This window comes from Leptosomus discolor, chromosome 2 (assembly GCF_034619465.1).
Source record: "Leptosomus discolor isolate bLepDis1 chromosome 2, bLepDis1.hap2, whole genome shotgun sequence".
Taxonomy (NCBI): domain Eukaryota; kingdom Metazoa; phylum Chordata; class Aves; order Leptosomiformes; family Leptosomidae; genus Leptosomus; species Leptosomus discolor.
In genome coordinates this window covers 57,854,932-57,867,516 of record NC_141392.1, presented here as the reverse complement: position 1 = coordinate 57,867,516, position 12,585 = coordinate 57,854,932, and the positions used below count along the sequence as shown (strand labels likewise).

The 12,585-nt window shown below is 41.9% G+C and overlaps 1 protein-coding gene across 3 annotated transcripts in view; it reads left to right on the top strand.

Annotated features, from left to right (window-relative positions):
• Positions 1 to 1,677: 1,677 nt before the first annotated feature.
• IPCEF1 (interaction protein for cytohesin exchange factors 1) overlaps positions 1,678 to 12,585 on the top strand; it is a 45,351-nt gene continuing 34,443 nt past the window's right edge. For all 3 annotated transcript variants that reach the window (XM_086461119.1, XM_086461118.1, XM_086461117.1), the window contains exons 1-3: positions 1,678 to 1,701; positions 7,587 to 7,623; positions 8,291 to 8,460. In XM_086461119.1, the coding sequence (XP_086317245.1) occupies positions 1,678 to 1,701; positions 7,587 to 7,623; positions 8,291 to 8,460 (231 nt within the window). The remainder of the gene's footprint in view (positions 1,702 to 7,586; positions 7,624 to 8,290; positions 8,461 to 12,585) is intronic.

The following is a 12,585-nucleotide window of genomic DNA, read 5'->3' as shown; positions in this document are numbered from 1 at the left end:
GGAATAATAAATTAAACAATTAAGTAGAATGAGACAGAAGTCAGTGCTTCTTTTGAAAATTGGATGCTGGCTCAAAGATTGCCCTATCCAGTGTCTGGAAACTAAACAAAAGTTTAAGTTCAAGTCACTGAGAAAGTTCTGCTGAAAACCATTTCAACTCCTTTGGCACAAAGCATGCAGGCGGAAACGTTTCCTTGCCAGTTAACTAACGCTTCTCCTCTTGCTCCTGGTACCGTGGCTGATTCAAATCTGTGCAGTTCATGTAATTACACCCCACCCTCCCCAAACCCAAAGCACACACGAACTGAAGAAATGCCAGGAAAAAGGCCACATGTCACAATAATTACTATAATTTAATCTGTTATTCCCTTGCTTTCTGGCTCGGTATTTGAGGCTCTAAGTTAACTTGCTTATATAACTAAAGGTGTTTCCTCTGCTTGTTTATACTAGCTATGATTTCCAAACATCCTTGAAATTATTTGCCATAACATCTCTCCTCATTATGATATTACTTCAATTCAAGCCACTTATAGAAATTGTTTCTTTCTATTTTTGAACAGAAACAGTTGGGAGCCAGTAAAAATATGTATTTGTTTGCCTTTCTATTTTTGGTTTGAAATTGCCGGAAGCCAGTAGGTGGTTTTTTATTTTCTGTTTTAAGATTTTATTTTCAAACTAAAACAAATATTATGTATGAGGATTGGCACATATCTTAAATTACTGGGTTTAGTAACAGGAAAAAGTTCATGTTAGAAATTCTTCTGAAATGTGGCTCTGTTTCTGAAAAACCTTTCTTGCTCACTTCAACAGTCTTGTATCCTCTCCCATTTCACTGAATAATTCTTTCATGCACAAAGGGGTGAGGTTTATAGGAACTTTGCTGGCACTAAAAAGTTGGTATGTTTTCTTTCCTCTTGCACACTGCACTGCTTCTTTCATCATCCAGCCAAAGGAAAATCATGTAGGGAGTTGACTATTAGTTGTGTATACCAAATGAAGTCACCTGAACTGTCACCTAAATGGATAAGTGCTAGCTTTGTGTTTCTTTGGAAAACAAACCCTTGAATCTGCTGTTGGACTGCACAGGTTTTACCCTCCAAAAAGAAAAATGCAATTCATTATAGAATGGGTTCTCCACTATGAGATCCCATCCTGCTTGGGAGAGTGGGCAGATTCGCTAGTTAGAATTCCTAGAAATCACTGGGAATAGTTCAGCCAAATATAAACAAAAATCTTATAGACTTCTTTCAGACTAAAAATCAAAACAAACAAAACCCCCCACCTCCACTTGTATTTATTTATTCTCTATTCATTTCCTAACACCCCTGCCCCCAAAAAGAACTCTAACTCAATCAAACAAAAGGCAACCCCTGGACCACATCCCTGAGTTTTATTCTGTTTATTTCATAGAAAAGCTTGGATAGCTTTGAATTAGTGTTCCTTAGCACTGGTTGACTTCTAAATCAGTAAAATCGTGTCACATAACATAGCATAATCTTTGGAAATAATCTTTCTTTGAGGTGATGGGTGGAGTGGGAAGGGTAAACCTGGCAGGTCAAAGCGTATTACCACATATTTTTACTGTCAAGATTTATGTTATATGAAAATATAATATAGAACTTAAGTAAATGAAACTTTCTGTTTTTACAGCTTTCTCACTGAGCTTTGAAACTATTCATGGAAGCTGATGGCAATGCTGTCGTGAGTATAATTGAAGTTATATCAGAGTTACTGATCAGCTGAAGAAATCCTGTGTTGGGGTCACGTCCTTGTAATCATAGAAGACTGTAGACAACATCAATCACTAAACAAAATGTTGCTCATGGGCCAGGCTAAGTGATGAGGCTGCCCAGTTCTGCTCTAAGGGTGAAATTCAGTCTATTGAATGGGCCTGATGCCACTTCCAAGTCCTACCTTTCAATGGATGAGAAAGCAGTAACTTAGAACACATGAGCTTAGCAAAGGATTTTCTTAGCCACACATCTGTCTAAACCTTGAGAAGCTTAAGGAAAATACAGCTCTGTAGAAAGTGAACTATTGATCATAGCTGCCTTTGATGCCTTTTCAGCCTCGCGCATTGTGAGTCAAACTTAATGAGACATGAAGGCTGGTCTTCATTATTAGCTCAGCGCCCCTGCTTTTGCTTGTAGAATATTTTTTTTTCTTTCCCCCAAAACAGCCTCATACAGCTATTTTTCCCCATTTTTTTTCTCCTGGGGAGTTTGCCAGCTGCAAGCCCTTCAGTCTGTAGGTAGAAGCATCCCCTGGGGTGATCCTCGACTGCTTCTGGCAGCTCCTGAAGGGATGCTGCCCACCCGAATTTGGCTCCCAGTGATGAGGCACCCATTTGGAAAGGAAGTTTGAAACATGTAGCCTCCATGATACATATTTGCAAATCCTTGCCATTAGGCAAGCACAAGGTAAGGCGAGCCACGAGGGTGAGGGCCTGACGAAGCTCTAGCAGCTTCTAATGAATGTGATCAGTTGCCCTTGACCCAGGGTGCCTGGAGCCTTTGAAACAGGTCCCTCTGTTCGGAAGGGTCAAGCATCCTTTAACTGATGCTCAGGAGGGGCCTATCTAAGAGCCAGGCCCAGAGCACAGCCAACAGACCAGCAGTTTGTGCATCAGGGTGTGGAGAAGGAGTGAAGTAAGGGAAGTAAGGGGGCCTCAGTTGAAATTGTGCTGCTTAGGCATGATGGTAACAGGACAGTCTTCCCAATAGATGTGGGAGCAACTGTCCCTGCTAGGGCAGAGGCTTCCACACAGGCTAAGCTTCAGATGGTGGATGTAGCCCTCCAAGTCCCAGGCTGCAGGAAGTGCCTGGGACCGCTCTCTGAAGCCAGGAGAGATGGCTTTCTGCCTTGCAGGAGGTTCACAGTCTTGGAGGAGCTGTGCTTCCAAGTGGAGGAGATATGGGAGGATCTGCAGCATCAGAGAAGGTAAAAGGGAGACAGACAGGGTCTTCTCTGAGACACAACAGCTTGAAGACCCTCAATCCTCAACTTCAATGGAGAAGCAGGCAGTGTCTACCCCCACTATCAAAGTAAGCAGAACTTTTGAGGAAGAGGAAGGATGGAAGTTGGTGACTTTAGTACCAAAAGGAAGGGTCCTGCCCCACCTAAGAATTTGCAGCTGCAAAATAGGTTGACCGCCCTCATAATTGAAGAGGAGCCAGACAGATGTGCCTACTAGCAAAGGATCTAACTGTAAAAAAAAAAAAAAAAAAAAAGCTACCAAGAAGAAATGGTGGGTCATTGCAATGGGTGACTTCCTTCTGCAGAGGACAGAGGTGGGTGCCATTTGTAGGCCCCACTAGCCATCGGGAGAGGTTTTCTGCCTGGCAGGAACCAGGATCCAGGATGTGGTGGAGGGCCTGCCAAAGCTTGTCCAGCCCTCTGACTTCTACCCCCTACAGTTATTCCATGTGAGAAAAATGACACTGCCAGGGGAAACCAGCATATGCTGGAGGCCACCCAGCTGGAAAGCAGCTTTGCAGAAAATGACCTGGGAGTCTTGGTGGTCATCAAGTTGAACATGAGCCAGCAACATGCCCTTGCTGTAAAGAAGGCAAATGGTATCCTTGGCTGCATTAGTCAAAGTATTGCCAGCAGGTCAAGGGAGGTTATCCTTCCCCTTTATTCAGTGCTGGTGAGGCCACACCTGGGCTCCTCAGTACAAGAGAGACATGGACATACTGGAGACAGTCCAATGAAGTGCCACAAGGATGATGAAGGGACTGGAGCATCTAATATATGAGAAAAGGCTGAGTGAGCTGGGACTGCTCAGCTTGGAGAACAGGCTCAGGGGGATCTTACTAATGCATGTAAATACCTGAAGGGAGGGTGCAAAGAAGACAGAGCCAGGCTTTTTACAGTGGTGCCCAGTGACAGGACCAGAGGCAATGGGCACAAGCTGAAACACAGGAGGTTTCCTCTGAACATCAGGAAACACATAGTTCTATGAGAGTGACCAGGCCCTGGCACAGGTTGCCCAGAGAGGCTGCAGAAATATTAAAAAGCCATTTGGACATGGTTCTGGAAAACCAGCTGTAGGTATCCTTGCTTGAGTGCAAGATTTGGACTAGATGACCTCCAGAGATCCCTTCCAAGCTCAACCATACTGTGATTCTGTGGAAAATAGGACCTCTAAACTGTCAAAAGTCTCTCACCGAAGTTGCCACTTCTCTCATACATTTTTTGCTTGTCGGTGGAGCCTGCCTGGCACAAAAGTGGCTGTGAACAATGCTCAGTTGTACAGCTCCCTTTGCAACTGGCTCATGGATGTATTTGCCAAGTGGAGGAGTTAGCAAGCTTGAAGCCTGCATTGTCCTGCAGGATCACTACCTCATCCTGTTCGGCCCTCGGGTCTCAGTAAACTGATGAGTAAACCAAAACCTAACAAAAAAGATTGAAACGTACGCTGTATCGCCAGCCTTGTACAAACACAACAACTCTCCTAAAGTCAAGAAGAACTGTAATGTTTTGCATTTATTTCAGTGCTTTCTAAGGATTTTTGCTCTCAGATTTTCCCTGGTAACAACAAGAGCTAGAAATAGATCTGATTTTTTTTTGTGGTTTTTTTTTTTTCAGTTGAACCCATGATAATGGAATACATCATTTGCCATCAGAAAATTAAGCTTTATAGAGAAACATCCACCATTGTCAGAAGCATAGTAAAATCATGATGCCTGGTTCAGTTTCAGATTGTTTCACTGACTATATCTGGCAATTATAGTACATTTACATCTGAAACTGCTGTTACACCTCTGGTCAGTACCATTGGTTTTACTGGTAATAAGTCTGCCTTCCACAGGTTTCTCTTTGTTCTGCACTGGTCTTAATATCCTTTTTCAGAGGAGGAATCTTTAATTTACTTCTTGAGGAAAGGTTTGCCACTGGGGACTTGCTAATGTGTTGTATTCTTGTGGATAACTGAATCCAAACTTTGTTGGTGAAGCATTTTATGAATTTTGTGGTAGATTCATTTTAATATAGGTTTTCTATTGGTTTAAGATGAAAACAGTTTTACTGAAAACTGTGTTTATTTCATAAAATATCCATCTGACTCCAAACACTGGTGCTTAGAAGAAAGATGTTGCTTTTGTTTGTTCATAAATCAACAAAATTTGGGAAGACAATTCTGTTAGTAACACTAGATTTCATTGCTGCAGTCTGGGATTAGAGGTTTCTCTTGTGCAGACCGAAACAGATATTTTTTTATAAGATGATGCTGAGCTTCTGAACAGCACTAAAAACATTTAAAAGTTGCTAAATTCCAGGTTTAGGATTACTTTGTTGAAAATTTACTTCAGCTTTCAGGAATAGTGGGAAAGAAAACCAGAAATGTATCTTAATTCACAAAATCTCACTCAGCAATGATTTTATTACAGATTTATCACTGATTTTATCTAGGCAAAATAAACGCAGTGCTGGCTGGGGAAAATGCCCTTCCTTCCCCCATTAATTTCCCAACTCCTCCCATAAAACATGAAAAGGTGGGGATTCGTCACCCCTGTCAACTCGCAGCAGGATATCGTCATTGCTGCTGAATAATAAATGCACATCTGTAAATTCTTTTTGCTACCCTGAGCTCTTACTAGATAATCAGCTTTTTTCTCAGTCTGTATATAAAGCGGGCCCTAACAGATAATTTACTTAATTTGGGTGTTAACCCTTTCTTGACAGATGAGCCATAGACCATGTTATTTTGCTTTAGATCATCAATAAGGTCAATGGAAATACTTGCTTCCTTGGTTGTTTACAGAAAGCCACATCCTGTCTTGGTATTGCACTTCTTGTTGTACAACTTTATGTTGGTTAAAGATGAAATGACCCCACTGTAGTATCATGGCAAAGATGTGACATTGCCCCACTACATAGTTTTTGTGCAAGGAGAGCTGATTCATATTTGGTTTTCTTAATATACCACTTTGGGTAGCTCTAAAGGAAAGTAATTAGTGTGACTGTGTGACCTGTTAATTCACTGAGGCCATATGTTAGTTCCACGTGTCCTAAATAGGGCGCTACTTTCCTTGGAATGAAGACATGAACGGCGGCCCGTATAGGATGGGGAAACAGCAGATCCTTCAACAGAACTGAGGTGTTTTCTCACTGCTTTTCTTTGTCTGTTGTCATGGAGAATAGTCAGAGAGAGAGGAAGGCAGTGATAGAATTAAAAAAAAAAAAAAGGGAAAAAGAAAAAAAGGAAAAAAGAATATATGATGATTAAGCAGGAGTCTGGGATTATTCATTCCTGGTAAAGCCTCCCACAAGTGTGTTGTTCAGGTCGTCACAAATAGGCACCAGATAAGCACATGACTGCGATATGCAGTTCTGCACTCTGATACATGCTGTAAAGATCACTGGTTAGAGAAAGTTCTAGCTCTTGTAAACACTGGTGGCAGTGGTCTCTTCTATTGCTGTGTCCAGATGGTGTAGTTTTACTCACCTGTGAGAAGAACCATCAAATCCTTCAAGAATAGTATGAAATGGGGGTTTGTTTTCCTGAAAAGCCGGCTGGCTAGGCAGAGGGGCTGCATTGGCGATGTTCATAGCATAGCTCTGCAGCGGATCAGGTAGCTACCGGCATTGCATAGCAACGTTGTGGCCGAGCATATTAAATCATGTGTCACCTTATCCAGCATTTGTCATCTGGAGGCTTCAAAACCTCCCTAGAAATAGAAAAAGGTGAATGCTTTTGTTTCCATGCTAGCGATGGAAAGGTTGAGGCAAAAAGAAGTGCTTTGTCCACAATTGCACGACCAACCAGCCTGTCTGGGGAGAATTTACTCCAAAAGCCAGACCTTAAGTTTCTAATGAACTCTCTTAGTCTGTGGTCTTCTGTTTTAGTTTCATTTTCTATGTGTTTATGTGGGATGAAATACACAGACTGCGAACGATTAAATATAATTCAATTGTGTTATTTCTGCAGTGACTAAAACTCTCATATATGGCAGGGCAAACTTCTGGCATGTTTATATTTTATGGTTTGGATAATCTGCCAGGTTTGTGTGTGTGTGGGTTGTTTTTTTTTTTGAGAAATATTATGAAATTCTTATATAGAGGGAAATACATTCTCAGCAGGAAATAAATAAAGAGGAGTGGAAAATCCATTTTTTTTTTTCTTTTTTAGGATTTCTTAGAATGAGCTAAAGGACAATCAGACACCTGGCCTGTATTTTTAATCTCCCCATGTTTGTAAATTCCCCTCGCAGAGTGTAAGGAAGCATTAAAATGTTGGAGTCCTAACTTCTATTTTTTAACTTCTGAACATAGAATACAATTCAGGCAAACACGTAGCAAAGTGGAAGCTGCCTGTGGGTGTGAAACAGGAAGCACTAGTAGATAGACACATGTATAATAGAGTTACATTTGCTCTTGCTCAACTAGATATACATCAATTTAATTAACACATTTTATGCTTCAGCTACTAACGTCCCTTCAGCAGTGAGTGGGTTATGCGTTTCCATCCTGCATATACCACCAGCATCACCACCACGTCCTCCTCTACCCCCTCCCTTTTCTACACAAATGTTGCAACACAATCTGAAATTTCCTCTTTTCTTTCCTTCCTGCGTTTCTTACAGGTTCCCTTGCGTCAGAAGGCAAAAAAGAAAAGTCAAGGTAATGAGAGATTGTTTTTTCTTTTCTCTTCTGGGTTTCTCTTTTGTTATTTTCTTAGTATGTCTTATTCCTGGGAGGGTGAGGATTTTATACTGCTCCTCAGCTAGTGGAAGGCTGCTTTTTAACTCTGCTGATTCTTGCACCGATTCTGAGAAAAATGACAACGGGCTGTTCCTTTGGACTAAATCCTTGTGGTATGTTAATTAAATCAAAGCTGGAAATCAGTGGGGTAGAATGAGCTGTCTGCACATACACGTACACTAGAGGTTTTCATGTACTTGGCATAATAGTTTTCTCTAGCTGACTTAAATAGATGTATTCTTTTCAGTGCAGCTGTGTAAAGGAAATTATATGCATGCTTCTCTTAAAAGGATCAAAGGATGTATTTTTAATTTACAAAAATTCGTATATGGTTATCTTAACATTAATTACTGTCTGCATTATCTATAGCTTACTATTTTGTTTCTGCACATCAGAATGCCTTTCAAACGAATGTGTGTTACTGTCACAGCCATTATAAAACTGAACGACTTCTACGTATATTTTAAGATATGCTTGGATGACTCACTGAAACTGCTAAGTAAGGTTGACATCTTTAATTGGGAGCAACATCTTTCCTGGTAATACACTTTTAAACAAGCAGAACACTGTATTTTTAATGGCACAGGGTTCTTTACAATGAGCCGACGGAGGATATCGTGTAAAGAGCTGGGGCAAGCTGATTGCCAAGGATGGCTCTACAAAAAGAAGGAAAAAGGAGCTTTCATTGGTAACAAATGGAAAAAGTTCTGGTGCGTGCTGAAGGAGTCATCGCTATATTGGTACAGCAGTCAGCTGGTGAGTACAGCGTCCATCCGGCTCTGGGTGCCGGACAAAGAGCATCTGCTGGGGCCGAGAGAAGGGGAGCTGGGGTCATCATTTAAGTGCACCCTGGAGACATACAAATGACTAGGTTTAATTCTCAGCCTTGACATTTCTTGTAATCTGGAAAGTGCCTATGTGAATGTGAAACATGCAGAAAACTATATGTTTTCTAGTTCAGTAAGTGTTAAATGTTAACTTGCTGTCTGTTCTACCTTTTAAAGAGCTGCTCTTCGCAGATGCTGGTGGCATTTGAATTTGGGAAAGGTTTTCCCCAGGTTGGGCAGTTTGCAGACACTTGCTATCAAGACCCAGAACAGGAATGCTTCTTAACTTCTAATTAGTTTATTTTTCAGAAGTCTCTCTCCTGCTTCCCTCTCTATCCCCTTCCACATTGAAATTAATCTGTTTGTTTGCTTTTGTGTGCTTTTTTTTTTTCCTTTCTTTTTTCTTTTCTTTCTTTTTTTCCCAGTTTCCCTTTGCACTGATAGGGTTGCAGGTATGAGGACTGTCTGTTGGGGATGTTTTTACTCCTGGTCTCGTTGATGTCTCAGCCAGAGCACTGTAATTAAAGGTTCTCACGTTCTGCTGATTTTTAACTTCCTGTTCTGATGAGTTGATGCTAACAGTCAAATCTGCAGGAGAACACAGTGTCTTGAATTCAAGGTCCAGCTTTCTATTCAGAGGATGAGCTTTCCTCAGGATAATCGGTATAGATAGTGTTTTGCTTCCAGCCGATCCAGCCCAGGTAGCCTACTCCACTTACAATGCAAGGGGGAAATAATCTGAGACAAAGATCAACTGGCCCTGAATTCCTGTAATCAACACAAGAACTAGGAATAAAAAACTGAAAATGTATGTGTGTGTGTGAGGACACAGTGAGAAACCCAGAGTAACCCTTTCAATGAAATGTTAACTACAGCTTGGCTTGATTGGGCAGACAGGGTGTCCTAGGACATGCCTGTCCAAGGAAGATTCAGGCATTGTTATTACCTTCACTTGGCTATTTTGCACTGCTGCCTCTAAGAAAGCTCCTATCATGTTCAGTTTATTGACTGACAGAGCCCAGAACTGGGGTGTGCAGAGGATTAGGGGATGGTAGCAACAACATAGGTTGAAACTCAGCAGGTTCCCTGTGGTACTGTGGACGGGCATCAGGTTTCCTAAGTGCAACCAAGCTACTCTGGTAATCAGCATGTCCCAGGCCCAGGAAAGGGTGAAAGATTAAAGAAACCTTTATTAATTCTTAGAACATTTTAAGAAATGAAATGCAATCTGGATTGTTTCCACTTGTTCATTTCTGTTGTGGTATCCCCATTAAAAATCTTGCTAACTGTTTCAAGGTGCAAATAAAATAGTTTAAAAAAAGTCCCATCAAAAAAAGTCCCAAAACTCTAAACAAAATTTTACTCATGTAAAGAGTGTTTCACACGCTCCTTTCAGTTGTGGGTGCAGTGTTGGTTTTTTTTTTTTTTAAACAGAATAAAAACTTTGACTGTCATTTAAAGATGGTATAAGCTATTCTTTTTTTGGAGGAAAAGTGAAAACTTTGCTGGTCTTGGGCCGTTGTGGGTTTTTTTTTTTTTGTGGTGTTGTGGTAGTCTGATTTAGCTTTCTTTCAAGACCAAGTCAAATACAAATGTATGAGAGAAAGAGAAAAGAGAAAGAAAAGAAATAGAAAAAGTAGAAAAAAAAAAAGGAAGATAAATAAAAGGCTTTGTTTTCCCAATGCTTACAATATCTCTGCTTGAAAGACGTGGCCTGGCAGATACACTCATCAGCAGCATCAGTACCCTGTAAGCCCTTAATAGCATTGGCCATTCTAAGTCACTGATTGCAGTTTACTTCTGGCCAAGCAGTGTTAAGAAAGGTAAGCTGGCTGGCTGATAGGCATTTTAAATATGAGAAGTGTCAGACAGGAATTATTTGGAGGGGTAATCAAGCTGGGAGGAAATAAAATGAGGCAAGGCCAGGCAAAGCTTGCTTTCTGGGAGGAGAAGAGTGGTGGGAAAGAGGTGCAAAGTCCTGCACTTCCTTTAGTAGTTGTGACCTGGCTAAATTCTGCTCTTGGGATCCAGAGAAGCCATGGTCATGCTCATCCCAGTGCTCCTAGACAGCATTTGTCATTTGTGTGACCTCATCCTTTTAGTCCATGCCTGCTTTCCTGCTGTCACTGACTGCCCCAGAATGAACAAGGCTGAAGAACGAGTGGCAGCCTCATTCCAATTTATTTCATATGCTCTAAAGAGCTCGTATGGCTTCAAAATACTGTTGGCTTATGTCAGCCCTGACTTCTCACCTGCCACAGTTCTTCTTGTAAACACTCTAGCTGGTAGCACCTCTTTGCTTTCAACTTCTGCTGACTCTTGCACACTATTTTATGATAAAACCCCAAGATTTCTGTGGACAACTTAAAGTGCCGCCTCTGCATAACTGTAGATTCAGGCAATGTTTGCAGAACGGCAGTAACTACGGGGTGTGGGAAGGAGAAGAGGTGTCCTTTGCTAAGATCTCCTTACCTAAATTGATGGGACCAGAGCCATGCTCAGTCGTATTTGAGATGAATTACACCCACTGTATTTTCACAGGCATTTTCATCTCTAGATTTATGAAGCAGAAATAGCAGTGACATATTCACTTGCTTGCTTGGTATTTATTTGTAGTGCCTGGCCTGGCTTTAATACTGCCTGCACTTCCACTGGCTTCAGTGGAGTTAATCCTCAGTCTCCATGGGACATCCAATATGACAATCTTAAGTTCAGAGTTGTGTTGAAAGAGGAGGACTCCTGCTCCCATGACAGGCCCTCTTATAGAGGCTGAAGTAAAAGGTGGTGGCATAGGAGCAGGGCTGAGGTCGAAGGAACTGGGGCACGCTGGCTGCCTGTAGCTTTGCCTGACCAGTTTCGTTCTTGTGAGAAATGAGCCTGTTTTGTTCGCGACTGTGTGGAAACCGCAGTCAACCAGCCATTGGCAACTGTAGCATAGCAACAGGGTGCTGGACCTAACCTTTTTTTGCTAATAGAAATGGAGAAAATAAGGAGTGGGTAGAATTTGTACAAGAATGTGTGTTGTCCCAGATTTGGGTGGGTAACCTCAACTGACATCCTGTTCTTGGTGAAGTCTGCCTTCAGGCACCTCGGAAGCTGTGCATGTTTCTGTTACTCTGATTTAATTTGCCTTCGAGCCACTCTGGTTCTGGGTCTTTCACATAAGGCAGATTGGAGGCAGTGCTATAGGGTACTTGTGGTGATAGTCGTGGACAGTAGTTCCTTCAATTTAACATAAAATTTGTTGTGAAAACCACATCACAAAAGAGAAAAAGAAAAAATGTTGAGAAGGGTCAGCAACAGCAGATCAGACACCCCGAGAGTCAAGCTTCTCCTTCACTGAAAGCAAACCAGATCACATAAGCAAAGCCAAATTAGCTTTTGACCAGTTAGCTGAGGTACTGGGAGTGGTGAAGTTAGGGCCCCAGTGGTCTTGGCAGGCTTGGGTAGGCTACCCTGAAACCTCTTCCCATGTACGCTTACTCTTTCTATAAAACATGGATATCACATCAGGCAGGTAAACTTTCGTTTGCAGGATGGACATGCCCCCAGTTGGTAGCTGTTTGGACTAAGAAGAGACACAGAAAGGTTGGTTTTGCAATAGAAACATAGAAAATGTCAGGAAATGGATCTGAGCAGTCAGACTTTCTGGGTGCATTCAGGAACACCAGACTCCTTGGACAACCACCCTTTGTTAGTGTTTGGTTCTCTCTTTTGAGTATTGCTCTCTGCAGGGAGCTGCCTTGAAGAGAATTGTTTAAAGAGGAATGTATGTGATACTGCCTGCCCCTTTAGCAGTTTTAGTTCTCATGCTGAAACCCTGGAGGGAACCAGTACTCCTGCATAGGAAGACAGGTGGCAGGGGAAGGTTGTCACACGTAATCCCAGGCTCCTGGCCCCTTGCACTTGTTGAGACTGTGTTGGACAGTGGTGGCTGGAAAGGGACAGAGGACTAAACACCTCTGTCTTGTGGACCTTTAGGACAACTCGGCTGGTTTTCTAAGTAGAGTTGAAATACAGTTTTGCAGGATGTGTTAACGATGGTTGTCATGGG